This window comes from Scyliorhinus torazame, chromosome 2 (assembly GCF_047496885.1).
Source record: "Scyliorhinus torazame isolate Kashiwa2021f chromosome 2, sScyTor2.1, whole genome shotgun sequence".
In the NCBI taxonomy this organism is placed as follows: domain Eukaryota; kingdom Metazoa; phylum Chordata; class Chondrichthyes; order Carcharhiniformes; family Scyliorhinidae; genus Scyliorhinus; species Scyliorhinus torazame.
In genome coordinates, this window is record NC_092708.1 from 241,744,757 (window position 1) to 241,765,759 (window position 21,003).

Sequence of the window (21,003 nt, forward strand, 5' to 3'; positions counted from 1 at the left end):
TTAACTTCCTGAAGTTAATGACCAGCTCCTTAGTTTTGCTGATGTTGAGGGAGATATTGTTGTCGTTACACCACGCCACTAAGTTTGGGGATAGATGATCAATTTGGGCAGAGCTCCTTTTCTGTGAGGCTGCCAGTTTGATGCAACAGCAGGCTCAGCTTTGAAGTCAGCAAGGCATTACTGGTTCCAAAGACCAGAAGCCGATATCACATGACTCCACCGCCTACATTGGATTCTGGCGCCAGCACTCCCCCTGCCGTCATTCTCATCCTCCCAGCAGTTGGTCTCTCTCTTCTCCCTCCTCCCCCCCACCCCCCACCACACCCGCTGCTACCCCCCTGCCAACCCCCCCCATCTGCCCCCGCCACCCCTCCCATCTGCCCCCGCCACCCCTCCCATCTGCCCTCCACCACCCCGTCTGTCCCCGCCACCCTTCCCGCCTGCTCCGCCACTCCCCGCCTGCCTCCCGCCACCCCCATCTGCCCCCACCAACCCCCTGCCTGCCCCGCCACCCCGTCTGCCCCCCCGCCTGCCCTCTGCCACCCCCGCCTGCCCTCTGCAACCCCCGCCTGCCCTCTGCCACCCCCCGTCTGCCCTCTGCCACCCCCCCCTGCCCTCTGCCACCCCCCCATCTGCCCTCTGCCACCCCCCCATCTGCCCTCTGCCACCCCCCCCCATCTGCCCTCTGCTACCCAACTGCAGTGGGTCTCCCATTACTGCAGATGATCTCTCCCCGAGCACCCACCACAGTCAGCCTTGCCTCCACAACCCACCTCTCCCCAGTTGGTTTGGCCCCCAATGCAGTTGGTCTGACGGCCCCGCCCCCCCCCCCCCCAAAAAAAAAACCCCCCTCCAGCGGGTCTTGTCCACGTGACCCCCACCCAGTCAGTCACACCCTTGGCTCGACCGTCCCCCGCCCCGCCCAGGTGAATGGTTCAGCCTATCTCCACTCTGCTGCTGGAACAGCTCACTCCGCGGGAGCGAGGGGAGGGGCGGCTGGCGGGGCAATGATGCGGCCGCCGCCGCCGTTCGGGTTGCTGAGGGCCGGCCGGGCGGCGGTGCGGGCGGCGAGGCGGGCGTGGTCCAGCGGCGGGGGCCCGCCCGGGCCGATCAGCCTGACGGTCAGGCCGCTGAAGAGCATGGCGGACGAGCTGCTGGATATCCAGGTGTCAGGGCTGGAGTCTCGCCAGGCCGTCACCCTGCGGGCCCAGGTGCTGACCGAGCGCGACAGCATGTTCGACTCGTCTGGCCAGTACCAGGCGGACGGCGAGGGGCGGCTGGACACGAGCCGCTCGCCCTCGGTGGGCGGTGACTACCTCGGCGTGGCGCCCATGGGCCTCCTGTGGACCCTGTCCCCCTCCCCCATGGAGGAGCCCTACCAGAGACTCAGCAAGTTGAACCTGATCGACAGCCCCATGAATGTCGACCTGTCTGTCTACTCCGGCCACTCCGGCTCAGACACCATCCCCGGGGTGCCCCTGGTCAAGCAGAGGATCGAGAGGTGGTACAGCAAGCCCGACGTCCGCCGCATCAAGCTCAGAGAAGGCAATTTGAGGGGCAGTATGTTCATCCCCCCAGGTAAGCAGAGACCTCAACTGCTCCCAGGGTCACCATTTGCCCCACTGCCCCCAGGGTGCCCCACTGATCCCATGTTGATCTACTGACCCCGGGGTGACCAACTGCTCCATCGACCTCGGGGAGACCAATTGCCCTATTCTCCACTGGTGACCAACCACTGAACCCAGGTGACCAAATGTCCCCCGACCCCAGGGTGACCGCCTGCCCCACTGATCCCATGATGATCTTCTGACCCCCACGGTGACCAACTGCCTCACTGCTGCCCAGGGTGTCCTACTGACCCAAGGGTGGGCAACTTCCACCAACAAGGGTGACCAACTGCCACACTCCCCCCCCCCCCCCCCCCCCCGGGGTGACCAACCTCCTGCAGACCACACTGACCCCAGGGTGACCAACTCTGATGAAATAAAATAAGAGACACTTCAAACTTTATGTTTGTTAAACATAAGAGCAGAGTGGGGTTGTGCAGTTTCATTTCAACACAAGAGCTGGGGAGCCCACATCCTGAGAAGAAGTTAAAAAAAATAAGTGCACTAAAATTCAATTTTTCTCCATACAACATGTTCCACTCTGAGGTGCCTCAGTATAACCACAATTCTCTTGGAACCAGGCAGACAGCCTAAGGACAAAACATTTCAAATTGAATATTATAAAAAGTGAAGGAGAATTTATCCATGCACCATGTTTCACTCTGAGGTTCCTCATCAAATTCTTCACATTCACAAATATTGTGACTGCGTAAGTTAAGTTCTTTAGGCAGCTTCAACTCCGCTACCAGCCATCCCCCACCCCGGTTCCATGATCACCACAAACCAATCACCCACGCTGCCCGTCCCACAGCCAGTGTGTCCCTTTATAGGAATTGCTCACCCTGCTGCTATTATAAATCTCCGTCAATAAATCCATTTGAGGTGGGGACGTAGCATGACCATATTTTCCTGTTTCCCAGGGACAATCTCCAGATGAGGTACAGTGTCCCCCCATTTTACAAAATCTATCCCAAATACCCTATAACTTTTAATTTCTCATTTTGGGAAGTTTCAATAAGGTAGATAGATTGGAGATTTCAGATAGATTTGTTCCTCTCAAGAGAAGAGAAGATTGAGGAGTGATTTTAATTGAGGTGTTCAAAATCATGAAGGTCTGGACAGAGTAGACAGGGACAAACCCTTCCAGTGCTGCTCGACAGAGAACCACAGACACCACTTTAAGGTGATTGGCAAAAGATGAAATTAGGAGAAACATTTTTTTGCACTTTAACAACAGTTTCAAAAGGATTTCCCGTATTTACACCCACCTGGAAAGACAACATCTGTATTCTGTTCAGTATGCCGGTCTGTATTTTCCATTTCGAATGGAAGCAGGACATCTGAATACAAAGGTACCTCTGAACATAAAACTGCTCTTAGAGAAAATGCTAGTTCAAATTCTGTTACTGATTTCTTTTCACAAAGGTGAGGCTGTATAGACAATCAGCATACTAAACTGACCTTCCTAGACGTGGCAAAAACAAATAATTGTTGTCTGTCTTTATGGTAGAAGACATCTAAAAACATTCTGAACATAATGGGAAACAAAGATTTAACAATAATCAGGAAACTAAATCAGCTAAAGTAAATAAATAGCACTGGAGAAATTAACAGGACTATATGGCAAGAAATCCACTGGACTTTGAATACTTTGCTTCCGAGGGTTTTAAAAAGATTGGCTGCAGAGATCCTTCTAAAGGGCCTCGCAAACTGGATGAAAGTACCACTTACGAAGATAACACATGACTCCAGAGTAAAATGAACATGGACGTCCATGGCCATCAACACCCTCTTAGGGCGTGGTACTTTGGAGAGAGGGATGCAGACACTGTAAATTCTATGAAATTCTATGGTGTATGCATTGGTTTTGATCTTCAGAAATTAAGAAAGGAGGAAGGGAGAAAATGGGGAACTCTAGGCCAGTTAGCCTAGCATCAGTTGTAGCAAAACACATATAACCAAGCACTTAGAAAATCACAGTACGCTTAAACAGAATGGATTTATGAAAGGAAAATCATGTTTTCAAAATTAGGATGCATGGAATGAGGATAATACATTGGCACAGGTTGAAGATTGGTTAATATACTGACTGTCATGCAGCCCCACATAAGGCTGCCATGAAACTGAAAGAAATATCACCAACAGCGGCGGAATTAATCATTGATCTTAACCCTCTTCCCAGCACTGCTGCCAGCTCTTCGGTTCACTCCCTCTATGAAGCTGTTTGTGGCTGATACTGCACCCACCTACTGTGGCCTCATCTTCAGGGTGCAGTCTCGGTGGGGGAAGTATCGGAACGGTGCGTATCGGGGATTCCACTGAAGCTTTAAAAAGTGACGTCACAGGAAAGCTGTGATCTGATTGGCTGGTAGAAAATCTGTTACATTTGGAAAAAAAAGGCAAATTAATTAATTACCTCCTGTTGGCTGGGCATGCAATGTACTGTAGTTGCATGATGTGGGAGCTGGCAAATCCCATTGAAGCTGCAGTGACAGTGTCGTAGCGCAGTGGTTAGCACTGTTGCTTCACAGCGCCGGGGTCCCAGGTTCAATTCCGGCCTGGGTCACTGTACGGAGTCTGCACGTTCTCCCTGTGTCTGCGTGGGTTTCCTCCGGGTGCTCAAGTTTCCTTCCACAAGTTCCGAAAGGCGTGCTTGTTGGGTGAATTGGACATTCTGAATTCTCCCTCAGAACAGGCACCGGAATGTGGTGACTAGGGGCTTTTCATAGTGACCTCATTGTGGTGTTAATGTAAGCCTTGTGACAATAATAACGATTATTATTATAAGTGTTTGCTGCTTGAGGAATTTCGGCTCAGAATTGATGAGCTGGAATCGAGCTTCGGACACTGCGGCATATCCGTGAGGGGGAGAGTTACCTGGATGCTTTGTTTCAGGAGGCGGTCACGCCCCATAGATTAAGTACTTCAAATTTGGCAAGTGGTCAGGGACAGCAGGGTGTGACTGTGAGCGAGGCAGGTAGAGGGATCCCACAGCTCCAGGGTCCCAGGTTCAATTCCCGGCTTGGGTCCTTGTCTGTGTATTTATTTACTTAGGATGAACAGGCAGGGCCAGTCGAACGACTACGGAGGGGAAAGGAAAAGTACAAAATCAAAATGTAAGATGACTGTCGGAGTGAAAGTTGGGGATGAGGCTGAATGTTATCAGAAATTAATAAAGGAGGTCATAATGTATGAAAAGTGTAGTGCACAAGAAAATCCTGCTAGGGAAAGGCATATTTAGAACCGTGTCCATGAATGCACACAATGTACAGCACAAATAGAGACAAATGGGTGTAATTTGGTAGGGATTACTGAAACATGTTTGCAAGGGGTCTAGGACTGGGAGTTGAATGTCCAAGGGTACTCAGTATTCCGAAAGGATAGACAGGATGGAACAGAAGGTGGAGTTGCATTATTGGTTAAAGATGACATCAAGGCTCTATTAAGAAATTATATTGGCATTAAGTGCCAAAATGTTGAATCAATCTGGGTGGAAATAAAAAAACAAGGGAAATAAATCCTTGGTAGGAGTAATTTACAGGCCCCTGAGCAATACTTCCAAAGTGGGGCATAGTATAAACCAATCAATAATGAGGGCTTGTGAGAAAGGCGCAATGGTAATCATGGGTGATTGTAATATGCATATTGACTGGATTATCCAATTGGCAAAAGTAGTCTCGAGGGAGATTTCATTAGAGCAATATGTTATGGAGCAAACCAGGGAGCAGGCTATTTTAGATTTAGTATTATGTAACAAAGAAAGGTTGATAAATATTTTTGTCATTAAGGATCCTCTTGGAAGGAGTGATCACAGCTTGCGAGAATTTCAAATTCTGATTGTGCAAGAGAAGACAGAGTGTCATACTAGAGTTTTAGCGTTGGGCAGAGGCAATTATACAGGTCTGAGGGAAGAGTTGGCCTAAGCAGACTGGGCACAGATAATTCAGGGTAGAACAGCTGAGGAACAATGGCAAATGTTCAGGGAAGTATTAAATACCTCTCAACTAAAGTATATTCCTGAGAGGAAGAGAAATTGTTAAAGGAGAAGATCATTCCATGGCATAACAAGCAAGTCAAGAAAGACATCAAGACAAAAACTAGGACACCCCATACTGCAAAAGCTAGTAGTAAGCTGGAGGATTGGGAAATGTTTACGGTTCAGGAAAAGGCAACTGAAAAAAATCAAAAGAGCTAAGATAAACTATGAAAGGAAACTATCAGAAAACATAAACGCTGATATCAAAAGCTTCTATAAGTATAGAAAGAGGAAGAGAATAGCTAAAGTAAATGTTGGCGCTTTAGAGGACAATACTGGTGAGGTAATAATGGGGAAAACCGAGATGGTGGAGGCACAGAACATATATGTTGCCTCTGTCTTCACGGTAATGTGACAGAGCCAGCACTACCAGCTGGCTCTGTCAGCAACCATCCCATGCCTGCAGGTGCAGTTGGAGGAGTCCAAGCGCCTGACCATACATGCCACACAGGCCAACAACACAAGGATGGTGTCCGCCGTAGAGGTCTTCGGGTGCGACGGTTTCGGCCATGGGTCAAGACGCCATTCTGTCTGGGTGATGGCTGAGGCCCAGGACAAGGTTGCCCTTTCACAGGCAGCCATGAATCGGGGCCACCTTGACATTGTAGTGGCGCCCCTGAGTGGCGCCCCTTGTCACAGCAGGCCATGGCTGAAGGCGTCGGCGGCTGTCAGGTGCTGACTGACGTGGCGTGGACCCAGAGGGAGGTGGCACAGTCACTTGCTGATGTGGAACAGATCTAGAAGACAGAGTCATAATCACAGCGCGATGTGGCACATTCCCAGTGGGAGGTGGTCTGCTCCCTCTGTTCCATGGCCACTATTATCTAGATCCTGGTCAAGACTGGAGGGGACCTCCAGGACTGTCATCAGCAGGGGGCGGGGGAGCCTCGGGTTAGCTCCGATTGCACTTCAACACGGCCGCCAAGGGGACCCAGGGCGGGAATTGCAGCAGGCCGCCTCCATTCCGGATGTATCGCCTGGGGATCCACCTAGGTGTGGCATTAGGACCCAGAAGGTCAGAAAGGTAATCACCAGTTAAGTTGGCATGGGTGCACCACATAGGATAGCGTTAGGGGCGAGGGCACAAACCTGTATGGAAACGTTTGCAGTTGCACAATAAACACATGTTCACAACGTTTCAACCTGCCTCGGTCCTCTTTTGGGAGGGGTGGGGGGGCAGAGAGGTATGGACGTTTGGGGTGGGCCTGGGCCAAGTACCCCAGTTCAGCCAGTAGTCCCTCTCCGGTGCCCTACCCCATCCCTCTCCAACCCATGGGATGGGGTGTCCATGGCAATAGCCAGGCCCTCTAGTCGGTGAACCTGGAGGCGATTAGAGCGTCCCCTGCCCGTCGGCCCTGGCAGGTATGTTGCACTGTTACCCTGCTTATCATAGATTATCATAGAATTTACAGTGCAGAAGGAGTCCATTCGGCCCATCGAGTCTGCACCGGCTCTTGGAAAGAGCACCCTACCCAAGGTCAACACCTCCACCCTATCCCCATAACCCAGTAACCCCACCCAACACTAAGGGCAATTTTGGACACTAAGGGCAATTTATCATGGCCAAACCACCTAACCTGCACATCTTTGGACTGTGGGAGGAAACCGGAGCACCCGGAGGAAACCCACGCACACACTGGGAGGATGTGCAGACTCCGCACAGACAGTGACCCAAGCCGGAATCGAACCTGGGACCCTGGAGCTGTGAAGCAATTGTGCTATCCACAATGCTACCGTGCTGCCCGGTCTTAGCCGGAGTCTTTGATGGCATGCCCGGTCTGACAGGTGCTCGAATGACACGCACTGCCGGTACACTCGAGGCTTCATTCGGTGCCTCCTTCCTAATTCCTCCTCAGACTGTTGGGTGGTTGACTGTCCATTCTCACCAGCTGGCTCCGGTTGTCTGGGGCAGGCTCAGCTGCTGCAGGAACCCCCTCGGGCAGCTCCAGCTCGTACTGCCTTGGTGCATCCCCAGGGCTGTAGCAACTAGAATGAAGTGCACCATTCCTGGTTGGATTCCGAAGTCCATTTTCTGTGGGGGGGGGGTGAAAGGCAGACATGTTAGCATAGTGCATACCCCCAGTGCCCAACCAGGTCCATCGGGCTACACGGTGACCCTGGCCTGCACTGCAGACCCTGCCCTGCATGGTGCCACCCCCATCCCCATTCTCCCAGCAGTCTGCCCCCCGCACCCCTGCCCCCATCGGTGCCCGGCACTGTGAGGGCCTTTGCCTCTGGCGCCAGCGCCTGCTGCCAGTGGTACCGTTGGCTGGCACTTCCCATGCTAGTGGTGCTCTTCATGGCCCCCATCCTATACGCTACTGTCGGTGCTGCCCTTGGGTGGGCCACGTGCTGCCTCGCCAGCGTGTGGCGGCCGGTTTGGGGGGCGGAGTTGGTGGTTTGAGGGTGGTGGGGTGGGTGCACCCAAGCGACCGGTGTCAGTCCTCAAAACCATGGGCCTCGGAGCGCTGTTAGTGGGGAGCACAGCAAGATGGCTGCCTTGCAGCCCGCAGCAATGGCAGTCTATGTCCAGTCACCCCGGTCCAGTAGGGGGTCACCTGACCCCACGGCCCATTCCCTGCGCCCCCCCAACCCCGCCTAGCAGACATTTCTCCCCCATTCGCCAGCCAGCCCCGTCGGGCAGGACCAGCAGGCCATGGTGCTGCTTCTGTATGTCCTACCTCCTCTCTCTCCCTCATCAGCCATGGCGCCTGTTTGCGAATGTTTGAAATTACAAGTGAAACTCGCCGACAGTAAGTCCAGCCCCGGTGGAGGTGGAGCATCGTGGAGGCCCTGGAGAATATCAGGTCAGGCCTGCTAATGATAGGCGAGCAGTACACGCGGAGTGGAATGCATTGATGCCACTGTTGAGGCACCGGAGTATGGCATTTTGGCGTGCAGCCATCGCTGGCCACGATTTTGACTTCACGGCCAATTATCCGCCCAATCGCCTTTCCTGATTCAGCGTCAACGACAGTTCGAAGGGAGGAGTTGGGAAAGGAGTATTAGGTAGTCAGTTACATTTTTGTCAGTTTAATTGTAATACTTTGCATAATAAAAGATTACTTGCGCTAATTATTACAAACCTCTGACTGCAGTTTATTGGGCTCAGCCAAGATCCCCGGCTATTTAAAAATAACATCTAATTTCACTTGTGTTGCAACTCTGGGTGAAGTGAGGCTGGAATTGACCAAATACGAGCCTGGGAAGCCGTGATAATGTTAACATGCACTTTTGAAGAATTCAAGATCTTGGGAGAAATCATGTGGAAAATAAACACTAGCCGAGACCCTGTGAGTCAGATGTTCAGTAAAGTGCTATAGGTACTATGCAAATTCACAGTATTTGGAGAAGTCCCCAAACCAAATTTTAATTGGAGCTTAATGCCTACACTATTGTGATGAGTCAGCCATGGCTCAGTTTGTAGCACACTCAAAACTCAAGGTGCCTGATTCAAGTACAACTCCAGGGCTTGAGCACAGAAATCAAGGCTGTCACTCCAATGCAGCACTGAGGATGCTGGGCGAGATTCTCCGTTGGCTGATGCCGAAATCGCAGAACGCAATTGGGTAAAGAATCGGTTCCAATGCCAAAATTGTGGTGACGCCAAATTGTGATTTCCCCATCACCTCGACAGCAGCATCAATGTGGTCTGGAATGCACACACAGTAAACACCGTTTGCCTGTCATTAGCGGGCCCAACCGGTATTTTCTGGGGCCACCACGATTCTCCGCCTCAGGTGGGCCGAGTTCCCGATGGTGCGGTTCACTTGTGCTTTTAAAAATTGTGAAACAGGCGTTGTGGCTGATGAGGGAGAAAGAGGAGGCAGGACACAGAGAGGTGCGACTACAGTCTCCCGGGCAGGACACTGGCTGGGGTGGGCAGGGCCCTGCCAGGAGAGGTGTGGGGTGATGGGGCAATGGGCCCTCGGTGGGGATGACCCCCCCCCCACGGGACTGGGGCGGTGTCCAGTAACAGACCATCATTGCTGCGGCCTGCAATGCAGCTTTCTTGCTGTGCACCCTACTGATCACCCAACTTGGCCTCTGGTTCTGCAGAGTGACACTGGCCGCATATGTGCCCCCACCCTCTGCCTGGCCACCACCTGCCGGTGGGGCATCAGGAGGCCCACCCAAGGGCAACGCCCACTATAGCCGGGCGGAAGCCGTGGATCGTCCTGCTGGCAGGGGCAGCACCAGCTGACGGTTCCTCTGGCATCAGGGACAGGAGCCAGAAGCCCCCACGGTGCCAGAAATGACCGGACCAGGGTAAGGAGATGAGGGGGGGACATGCGGGGGCAGAGACCGCATTGCGAATCGGGGTCACCATGTAGCCCGTTGGACCTCGTTGGGCACGCGGGTATGCACCATGCTAACATGTTAGCCTTGTGTGTACCAACAGTCCATGTCATTCGAGGACCTGCATGACCGGGCATGCCGTCAAAGACTCCGGCTGAGCAGGGAGGCAGTGAGACATATCATGGGATCACAGAATTTACAGAACAGAAGGAGGCCATTCAACCCATCGAGTCTAGACCGGCCCTTGGAGAGAACACCCCACCTAAGGCCACACCTCCACCCTATCCCCAGTAACCAGACCTAACCTTTTGAACACTAAGGGGCAATTTAGCACAGCCAATCCACCTAATCTGCACATCTTTGGAGTGTGGGAGGAAACCGGAGCACTCGGAGCAAACCCACACAGACACGGGGTAAAAGTGCAGACTCCACACCGTCACCCAAGGTCGGAATTGACCCTGGAGCTATGAGGCAGCAGTGCTAACCGTGCTGCCCATATCTGCCAGATAATGGCACACCTGGCACCACGGGAGTATGGGGGAGGACACCCGCTCCCGGTGGCCGTCAAGGCGATGGTTGTCCTGAACCTTTCCGCTTGAGCTCATCCAGGAGCACAGTGGGGACCTGTTCGGGATCTCTCAATGCACAGGTGCATCCATGCGGTCATGGAGCCCGTATCTGCCCAAGCAGCTTAATACATCCATTTCAATTTGGACCGAGCCCACTAAGATGACCGGGCAGCGGGGCTCGCAGCCATCGACGGAATGCCCCAGGTCCAGGGGGTGATCGACATGATCATAGGTCGCTCTGCACCCACCGAAACGGGTTCCACTCGATGAACGTGCAGCTGATATGTGACCATCAGCTGCGCATCGTTCACGTCTGCGCCTAAAACCCGGGCAGTGTGCACGATGTCTTCATCCTGTCACACTTGACGATTCCTGACATGTTACAACATCACGTAGCAGAGCGGCGACGTGGTGGTGGAGGAGGATGAACACCAGGCCTCCTCCGATGAGGAGGATGCGAAGGAGGGCGAATATGGGCAGGGCATGGGGCGCAGGGAGGCCGCACGACGTGTGCAGCAGTGCCAGTGCACAGGAGATGCTCTCATTGCACCCAAGGTTCACCAACTGGGGGTGGGAACTGGCCAGGGGCATGGACACTGCATCCCAGTCCCACAACGCCCCCACCTGCAACCCGCTCCGTGATACATACCTGTCCACTACAGGGTGCGGGCCCTGGGTTGGCAGTAACAGCCGGCCTGGTCCATGGGATGGAGGCTGATGACAACCTGCTCTGCGATGAGCTCTGGTGCTCTGCATTGTTTGATAACGTCTGACCCCTGCACACGGTAGCACTTTCCACCGTCCACCTGGGTGATCCCTGCATGCGAACTGGCCATTCCATCACACAGTCACATCGGGCCGTGACGATGACAGTGGTCAGGGTGGGGAGCCCTGGCCATTCGCAACGTCAGCCCATTCCGCGCATCCCCTCTCTGGCCAGCCCAAACCAGCCACCCCCTCACAAAGCACCGTGATAGTTGGTAACAGGAGTTTAATGTGACCATATATACAGACATATTCCCTGCAGCCGTTCCAACTTAACTAGTGTCCAACTTTCTGGCCTTAAAGGGCCCTAACGCTACGTCCACGAGCGTCCCCAGATGGTACGGCAGGAGTGGAAACGGACTGCTGTGATTCCTGTCCTGCCCGTCTTCTGGAGCATCCGAGCCTGGCTGATGCTCGGGTGTCCCAGGTGGCTTGGTGCCGCCCTATACCACCCACTGCCCACCAGATGCACCAGGGACAGGAGGGGTGGAGTGGAGGGGAGAAAAGTCTGAGGATGTGCGGTGTTCCGGCACCCCCCCCTGCGGGAGTCACTGGCAGAGGCACCATCACGTCCTCTTCCCTCGGGATGCCCGATGGCTCCTGCGCTACTCCATGGGACGGGGGTGCGAGCAGAGGTATCCCTTGAGGCTCACCTGGCACTGCCTGTCCTTTGAGGTCCCTTCTGGTCTTGGCCAGAGTTTGCATGCTCGCGGCCATGGAGCACAGGGAGTGGACCATCACGCCAGGGACAGCGCCACATCAGGCTGCCGCCACCTTTTGGGTTTGTGTCACATCAGCTAGTGACTGCGCCATCTCTCCCTGGTATTTGGCCACCTCCCTCTGTATCTGCACCACATTAGCCAGCGCCTGGGCAATGCCACCGAAGTTCCCAGCCATGGCCTGCTATGACTGGGCCACGCTCAGAAGCGCCGCTACGATTTCCAGGTGGCTCTTGCACACGGTTGCCTGTGAGGTGGCAACCCTGTCCTGGGCCTTGGCCAGTGCCTGCACAGAATGCCCCAGGCCTTGGACATGCTGATCCATAGCCAAAACCGTCACCCCCCCCCCCCCCCCCCCCCCCAATGCCTCCACCACCGTCGCCACCTGTGCAGTGTTGGCCTGGGTGGCACACATGGTCGGCACCGCCTCCTGCTCCTGCAAGCGGTTGGACTCCTCCAACTGCACCTGCAGGTACTGGATGCTCGACAACAACCCTTCATGTAGTTCCTGGCTTTGCGACTACATCTCCACAATCGCTGGGACTGTCTGTTCCAGAAGCCCGAAAACCATCTGGATGGCAGATAGCCCCTGGGGTCGGCCTGACCTCTCACTGTCCGCTCCCTCGGGAGTTCCTACCTCCACCTGCTGTACCAGAGCAGTTGCGTGGTGAGGATGAGGACTAGAGAGTGTCCCAGGAACCTCTTCACTAAAGTGCCCAACCCAGGTGAGTGTCTCTGGGATGGGTGTTGGAGACAGCTGTGATGGAAAGTCTGTGTCATCCTCCAATTCAAGCTCTGGGGTCTCCTGAGTCTTGGATCGAGGGCTGCCGTCCATGCTGCTCTCCTCGTCACTGCTCGGTTCACGCGGTCTCCGGCAGTGGCACTGGCTAGGGTCAGGGGACAGTGGATGGAGCCACCCCATCTCCAGCAACTCCTGCAAGATGCAAGGCAAAACGTATGATTGGACCACGGGCCGTGGGTGGTGTGGGGTGAGGCTGGTGTGGGGACGGTGGGCCTGACACACATGTCATGGAACCGCACCTCAGCAGGGTCTCACTTCCTCGACCGCAGCCAAACTCCACCCCGGTGACCTCCATTTCTTCCAGAGACCACTGCTCTGCCATGGTGAGGGGCCGCAGGTCCACCGATCCCCCTCCTGTCTTTGCCCATTCCAAGTGGCAGTCTTCTCCTGGGGGGGGGGGAAACAGAAAATTACAGTGTTAGACAGTCCGATACGTGCAGCCCAGGGGGTGGTTAGCTGGTGGCCTCAGTGGTCAGGGCATCTCCGGCTTTGCAGCCTGTATGTCATGCAGGGTGCGCGTTCGGCCATGTTATGGTGGGGGGGTGTCGGGTTATGCGTGTGTGGCACATTGTTGGTGCCAGGGGCACATTGCTGCCTACTCACCCTGGCCGCCCTGTCGAGGTTGTGCAGTTTTTCTCGGTGCTGCTGACCGATTCGGACAGTGTAGCTCATGGCCTCTACCACCTGCGCCCAGGTACGGTGAATGGCGGCGGCTGGCAGCCTCTTTCCCGAGCCTGGGTACACAGTCAGCGGCCTCCTCCACGCGGTCAGGAGGGTCTCAAGCTCTGCGTCCACAAAATATGGGGCCGCGTGTCTTGCTACCATCTTGTTGGTTGGGATGGTGTGTGTGGGTAGTGCAGTGTGTATATGTGGCTGCAGCCTGTCAGCCTCCTGAGTGTCAATCTCGGACCCGGTGATTCCCGCACCGTTTCTCAGTGGAATTGATTGTGTTCCATGTGGCACCGGTGCCAGCCCCTTAATATCTGAGCCAGTCCATGTGCGGCGTAGGTTTTGCTGTCGTGGAAGTCCACTAATTCTGCATCGGTGTCAACACTTAGTCTCAGAAACGGAGAATCCCTCCCACCATCTTTCTGAGAAACCGTCTGTGACCCCATTTGCACGTGGTGCAATCCAAGAGTAAAAATTGGAAGGGGGTGGGTTGGGGCAGAGTTTTAACGACAGGTTTACACAAAAACAAATCACCTACCATTTTACAGTCTATGTTAGTGGCAGTAATCAGACATAAAGGGCTGGATACTCCGATTCTGCGGCTATGTCCGCAGGATCCGTCTGGTCTTACGACCAGCAAGTCGGCGCCGCGCCCGCACCAATGATCTGCCTGGAGGGGGGCTAGCAGCCGTGCTGCGTGAAGCCCCCGGCGTTACCTGTGGATACGGCGGCAGAATTGCCATGGCCCTCATGCGCATGGCGCCGGCCGTGCGCGGACCCAGCCTGCCAAAAACCGCCCCCCTGGACAAGTCAACCAGACCCCGCTGAAGCCCCCCCTGCCAGCAGAAAGGCTCCCCCTCCCAACTGTGGCAGCGCTGGACACAATCCGCAGCCACCTTTCAGGTCCCTAAAAGGTGTGAGGACACGTGTCCCACGGCGTCGGGGACTCGCAGCATCGGGCGAGGGCCTCAGGTGATGTCCTAAGGCCGTCCATATGTTTTTGAGGGGGCGGAGCATCAGAAAAACAGCATCCCCCTGAATCCAGCGTAAAAATGGATTCTCCGGCCGATCGCTGAACACGATTTCGGCATCGCCGATTGAGAATCCAGCCCTGGGCACTAAAACACACAGCACTGGCAAAAATATCACACATGTTTAAAGAGGCCTTGCCGCCAATCCCGGTGCTGTCAAATCTCAGATTCTGCTTCTTAGCCACCATGGCTGCCTTGGAGATGGTGACCCCAGTTGCTTGTCGCAACCACAGTTTGGAAACCCCCTGGAATAGAAAGTTATACTGGTGTAGTCAGATAAAGATGAATGGAAGGTGGCTCACGTGGAGCATAAACATCATCTAGTTGGGTCAAATGACCTGTTTCTGTGAGGCATAGACAGATTGTGAATTCATCCAAAATTGTGGCTTCATACATAATTGAAAAAATCACAGAAAAGACCTTCCCAGTTGGTGCTGCAGTACTGGGGAACCTGATTTGAAAACCTTTTTCTGTATTTATTAACAGTGGTTTGTTGTGAATCTTTTATTCTGTTTTCGAAGGGGATGGCCCCTTTCCTGGAGTGATAGATCTTTTTGAAGATGATGGTTTGACTGAGTTCCGAGCCTGTCTTCTTGCAAGCCGAGGCTTTACTACTCTTGCTCTCCCCTACTTTGGCTTTGAGGATCTACCAAGAACCGTGACAGATTTGCGTTTAGAATACTTCGAGGAAGCTGTGAATTATCTACAGAAACATCCAACGGTGAGTTCCCCGCAGTTGAAGCCCAGGTAATTAAACTGTGTGGGAAAATGCATTTGTATAATTGACATTGGTGATTTCTCACAATGGAATAAATGATATAAAGGCTGTTCTTGGGGTATTTTCTTACTGTAGATAATTTGACTGCTCCAGTGTAAGCCACTGCTCAGTTGGTAGCTCACTTCCCTCTGAGTCAGAAGGTGGTGACTTCAAGTTCCGTTCCAGGACTTGAGCACAAAATCAAGACTGACACTAGTGTTGAGCAGGTTTTGTCCTGTCAGAGGTTTTGTCCTGTCATCTTTTGGATGCGGTATTAAACCAAAGCCCAATCTTCCCTCTCGCTTGGGTGTAAAAGCTATCATGGAACTATTTTGAAGAAGGACCAGGCCAGTTATCCCCAGTTTCCTGGCCAAAATCTGTTCATCAAACAACATCACAAGAACAAATGATCTGGTCATTGCTGCTTTTGGGAGCTTGCTGTGCACATATACCTGCCGTGTTTCCTACATTACAACAGTGCCCAAAGTACTTCATTGGCTGGAAAGCACTTTGGAATGTTCTGAAGTTATGGAATGCATTATATAAATGCAAGTCCTTTTTATTCTCGTAGATGAGCCCAATTTCTTTGTTTGCGAGCGTTTTCCATTTGTCCTGAGAAGAAGTTTGAACAACATCTGGAATAATGAAGAGTGATTTTAAATTGTTTCAGAAACTAATTTGATCTTTTACCACAGGATCCTGTTTTCAAATGACACCAAAATAACAATACAGATTGAGCATTCCTTAAATGAAAACTGCAAAATTCTGACATCCGCACCTTTTTTGAGCGCTGATGTGAAGTCGCAAGTGAGAAATCCCACAAGGCGCTGGGAAGGTTCCCGGGCGATGCACAGGTCACAATGTGGCGCATATGTGCAGGTCCTAACGTGCCGCACATGTGCAAGTCCTAATGTGCCGCACATGTGCAGGTCCTAACGTGCAGCACATATGCAGGTTCTAACACGCCGCACATGCGCAGGTCCCAATTCGCCATACATGCGCATTATCACATTGTATTCCGAACCTCAAAAATTCCGAAACACACTCAGCCCCAATCGTTTCAGATAAGGAATGTTCAACCTGTATATTCAATCTTATTTTAGGCTTTAAATGTTAAACAAGTTAATCAAACTAGAAATAGAACAAACAAATTAGGATAATAAGGTCAATGGTAGTTTGTAAAATCATAGAATTCCTACAATTCAGAAGGAAGCCATTCCACCCATCAAGTGCACTGACCCTCCAAAGGACCACCCCACCCAGACCCACACCCATGCCATATCGCCGTCACCCCACCTAACCGTTGGACATTAAGGGGCAATTTATCATGGCCAATCCACGTAACCTGCTCATCTTTGGACAGTGGGAGGAAACTGGAGCACCTGGAGGAAACCCACACAGACTCGAGGACATACAAACTCCACACAGTCACCCGAGATCAGAATTGAACCCGGGTCCACGGCACTGTGAGGCAGCCGTGCAAACCATCGTGCTGTCCCGGTGTTACATTTTACTAACTTCATATGTGGAAAAAATAATCTGCAGAACAATTAGTAGGAGTGCTTTTTCATCTCGTTAATTTTAATTTTCTTAGCAATTAGAAATTGCCTGCCAAATCTAACACTGCAACAACAACAGCTTACCTTTATATTGTACCTCATTATCTGTAAGCAACTTTGAGATGTCCGGTAGGTGTGAAAGGGCTATATCAATGCAAGTCGTTTCTTATATTACACCTTTATCGTAGGATTGAGATCATCCATCAGATTCCATAGCTGCTCCTAACCCCTCCCGCCCCCACCTTCCCAGCAAACCAATTTTCTCCAGAGATCCTCTTGACCAAGCATCAACCCTTCTCTTGTCTCCAGTTTCTCTCCTGTCTCATTCAATATCCTCTCTGAGCGTATCTTATACATTCAAGCCATCTCCTGCTCTCATGACCCAAATCCCTCTGTACTACTGCCCTTGATTTCCATTCCTGGCTGACAATCTAGCTCACATTGGAAATGCTGCAATCTCCTCAACTACTGACTCCCATCCTATCAAAACTGCCATCGTCAACCACTGCTTAAAAAAACCTCTATTCTTGGAAACTACTGCCTCATCACCAACCTCTCTTTTCTCTCCATAGTGTTGTCACCTCCCAAATCTGTGCACATCTTTACAGTAGCTCCATGTTTGAATCTCTAATGAAGCACTGAAATGCCTTATTCAAAGTCACAATTAACACCTCATCCTTCTTGATTACTCTTGTAGTTTTTGATGAGCGACCACATCACTCTTGAGCATTGCCCCTCCTGGCTCTTTAGCTGAGTGGAACTACCCTGATTTGATTAGAACCATTGAATCCCTACAGTACAGGAGGCCATTCAGCCCATCTCATCTGCACTGACTGTCTGAAAGAGCACTCTACCTAAGCCAATCCCCCACCTATCTCTGTACTCCACTTAACCTGCACATTCCTGTACACCAAGGGCAACCTTTATCATGGCCAATCCATCTAACCTGCACATCTTTGGACGGTGGGAGGAAACCGGAGCACTGGGAGGAAGCTCATGCAGACACGGGGAGAATGTGAAAATTCCACATAGTCACCCAAGGCTGGAACTGAACCCGGATCCCTGGCGCTTTGAGGCAGCAGTGCCAATCATTGTGCCATCTTGCCATCCCTTCCAGCCTTACCTTTCCAATTGGAGTTCCCTCAGGATCTATTTTTGTCTCTCTCCTCTTGCCTACAAGCTACTCCGTGACAAACTTATCCATGAACGTGGGGGAAAGCTCCAATCTGTATACTGTCTGCACTTGCTGTACTTTTCCATCGCCTTTCTCAACCACTTCTCCGCCTGTGTTGTCAATCATTGGCCTTACCCCTTTGCTTCTTTCCATCTCTCCCTAACCAACAATAATTCTCCTGACTCCAATCTCTTGTGCATCCTGCTTCCCATTACCCCCAGCATTGGCTGTTTGGACCTCACTTTTTAAATTATCGCTCGCCTCCATTGAAGGCCACTTCTAAACCCAACACATTACCCTCCTAATATCACTTTTCTAGCCCAACGGGCATTTTTGTCAGATTGGTTGTCTGAAGTGTGTTGGAATGTTTTAGAATGCTGTATTGGTGCAAGTTGTTCTCTTGAATAGTTGTCACCCACTTTGCATCAGATATAAATCCAGACATCAGGATTTTCTTATTGATCCATTTAATTCAAGCCACTTGGCTGGCAGTTGCAATAGAGAATTCACATAGTAAATGTTGTTTCAGAGTTGACCAGCTGCTTTTTAGCCAGTTGGCTAGCTGCTCTCTAAAGGCACCTTACTGTTGTTAATTATCAAAGTAACTTCTCTGTCCAGCATTGCTCAGGTCAAAATTGCTGTTTCCACCAAGAGCAAGTCATTCACCCCTTTTCTGTTTTTCTATGGGGTACAAACGTGAAAATATCAGAAAGTCTTGGAATTCCCCATCATCGGATTTTCATCACGCACTGAGTTATTTTCTGTGAGGATGTCATTTGTCTCCTTGTGTTTGGATGTGGACTTTCATGGCAGCTTTTTAAACTAATGAAATTGTTGTGGTGGTGGGGGAATCTTGCATTGGTCTAGCACCTTTTATAACCAATGACGTCCAAAAACACTTCACAGTAATTATTTGGAACTGTAGTCAATTTTGTAACGTGGGGATACAATAGAATCAGGAACAAATTCTTCAGTAAATTAATTCACTTTTTTCCAGGTAAGTACAGTCGAATTAACAAGATTTCACCGGTCAAGGCTGTATTGGGCTCGGATTGAAAATTAAGTTCAAATTGAAGCTTTCAATAAGAAACAGCTAGTTGCACTAAGCAATTTTGAGTTATGAATAGGAAAAAATTGCAGCTATCCAAGCACTTTAGATTAAAACTTTTACAGCAGATATGGCAATATTCTTCATCAGTCAACATATCACAAATTCATGTCATGAATTTGGATTATTTCACCCTAAAAGGTGTGTTGAAAGAGAATGCTGGCTTTCGCTTAGCCACAAGCAAATATTGTACTGTTATGGATAGGTTCAATGTGTCACTTTTATTTTTGTCTGATATTGCATCTCACTCCCATTTGTTGCTGCTTCTTATCACCTGCTTTCTTTCAGTATGTAGTTATCATTGTTTTGTGTTGGTATTCAAATCAGGGTTTCTCAAGTCTCAGTGCAAAGACACTGGAACACCTTGTCACCACAATATAATGATGTTATATCATAGTGTGCGGGCATCGTCTTGATAAACATTCACAAAATTATGTCATAGTGCTAATGGTGGCACAAAGAAGGGACAATCAATGCTGACAATGAATGTTTCTTTTCATGATTCAGGGCAAGTGGGGTATTTTTGAAGATTACTTTTGATGCTTTCCAATGTTAGGAGAAAACAAGCTAAAATTTGCCATGTAATTCATGGAAAAATACAGATTTCCCTGCAATAAATAGATCGGTTTTTTTTTAAAACAGTGATGCATGTATACTGAAGTTATAGGAGTTATGTAGACTTTGTGTATGTTGCTGTAATAGATTTTGAATTTTTGTAGGTGAAGGGACCTGGTATCGGAGTAATTGGATCTTCAAAAGGTGGAGATTTGGCTCTATCAATGGTCACATTTATACCACAGGTAGTGGCATCCGTTTGTATCTCTGGCTGCAATGCAAACACTACATCTGACCTGCATTATAAAGGTATACATCTCTCCAGCTTGCGTCATGATGTAGATCGCATTATTATTTTGGACTCAGGAATTCTAGACATGTCCAAAACATTTAACAACCCCAACACAAAGGAAGACAGCATCATACCATTGGAAAAAGCTGAAGGGCACATCTTGTTTGTGGTAGGAGAGGATGACAAGGTCTGGAACAGCAAGCTCTTTGCTGAGGAAGCAATAAAAAGACTGAAAAAACATGGCAAAGACAACTATGAACTCCTCAGTTATCCAGGAGCTGGGCATTGTATTGAGCCTCCATGTTCTCCATTTCGTTTTGCCAAGATTAAACGATTGTTTGGACTTCCAGTGCTGTTGGGAGGAGAGGCAATAAAACACTGTTCTGCTCAACAAGATTCTTGGCAAAAGATTCAAGACTTCTTACGTTCACATCTATGTTAAAATGAATTAAATTTAACTAGATTCCTCTTTACCTACGATATGTTATTTGATGTGTTAAATTCTTCTGTCATAAATTACGCACTAATTATTCAATGTGAAGCACCAAATGTAAGGAGTACAGTCCCAAGACTTTCTAAAACTTACTACTTGATCACTAGCAACATTACTGTTGGGGTGGGGATGAAAATTTTTCTCCCAAAAATATTTTTTATTAAACAGAGTTTAGTTTAATAATGTGTGTCAAAATATTTTATTAATACCCAGTACTTCAGTAGGGTACAGTAAGAAGTCTGACAACACCAGGTTATCAGCAAAAGCGCCAGGACCGGATGGGATCCTGACGAGTATTACAAAGAATTCTCAGCAACGCTGGCCCCACACTTGCGGGAGATGTTCAATGACTCACTGTCGAAAGGGGTCCAGCCACCCACGCTAGCACAGGCCTCGATCTCACTGATCCCCAAGATGAGTATGGAGCATACAGACCCATCTCTTTTAATTATTGACGCAAAAATCTTAGCGAAAGCACTGGCGAGGTGACTGGAGAGTTACCTACCAGAAGTGATCGCCCAAGATCAGACCGTGTTTGGTTAAGGGCAGACAACTAACAATGAACAGC

The 21,003-nt window shown here is 50.6% G+C and overlaps 1 protein-coding gene across 1 annotated transcript; it reads left to right on the top strand.

Annotated features, from left to right (window-relative positions):
• The first annotated feature begins 992 nt into the window (after window positions 1-992).
• On the top strand, window positions 993-20,618 carry LOC140396847 (acyl-coenzyme A amino acid N-acyltransferase 1-like). Its single transcript, XM_072485624.1, has 3 exons — window positions 993-1,578; window positions 15,019-15,218; window positions 19,815-20,618. Exons 1-3 carry the CDS (start codon window positions 1,008-1,010, stop codon window positions 20,382-20,384), a joined length of 1,341 nt encoding a protein of 446 aa, XP_072341725.1. The 5' UTR covers window positions 993-1,007; the 3' UTR covers window positions 20,385-20,618.
• The last annotated feature ends 385 nt before the right edge of the window (window positions 20,619-21,003 follow it).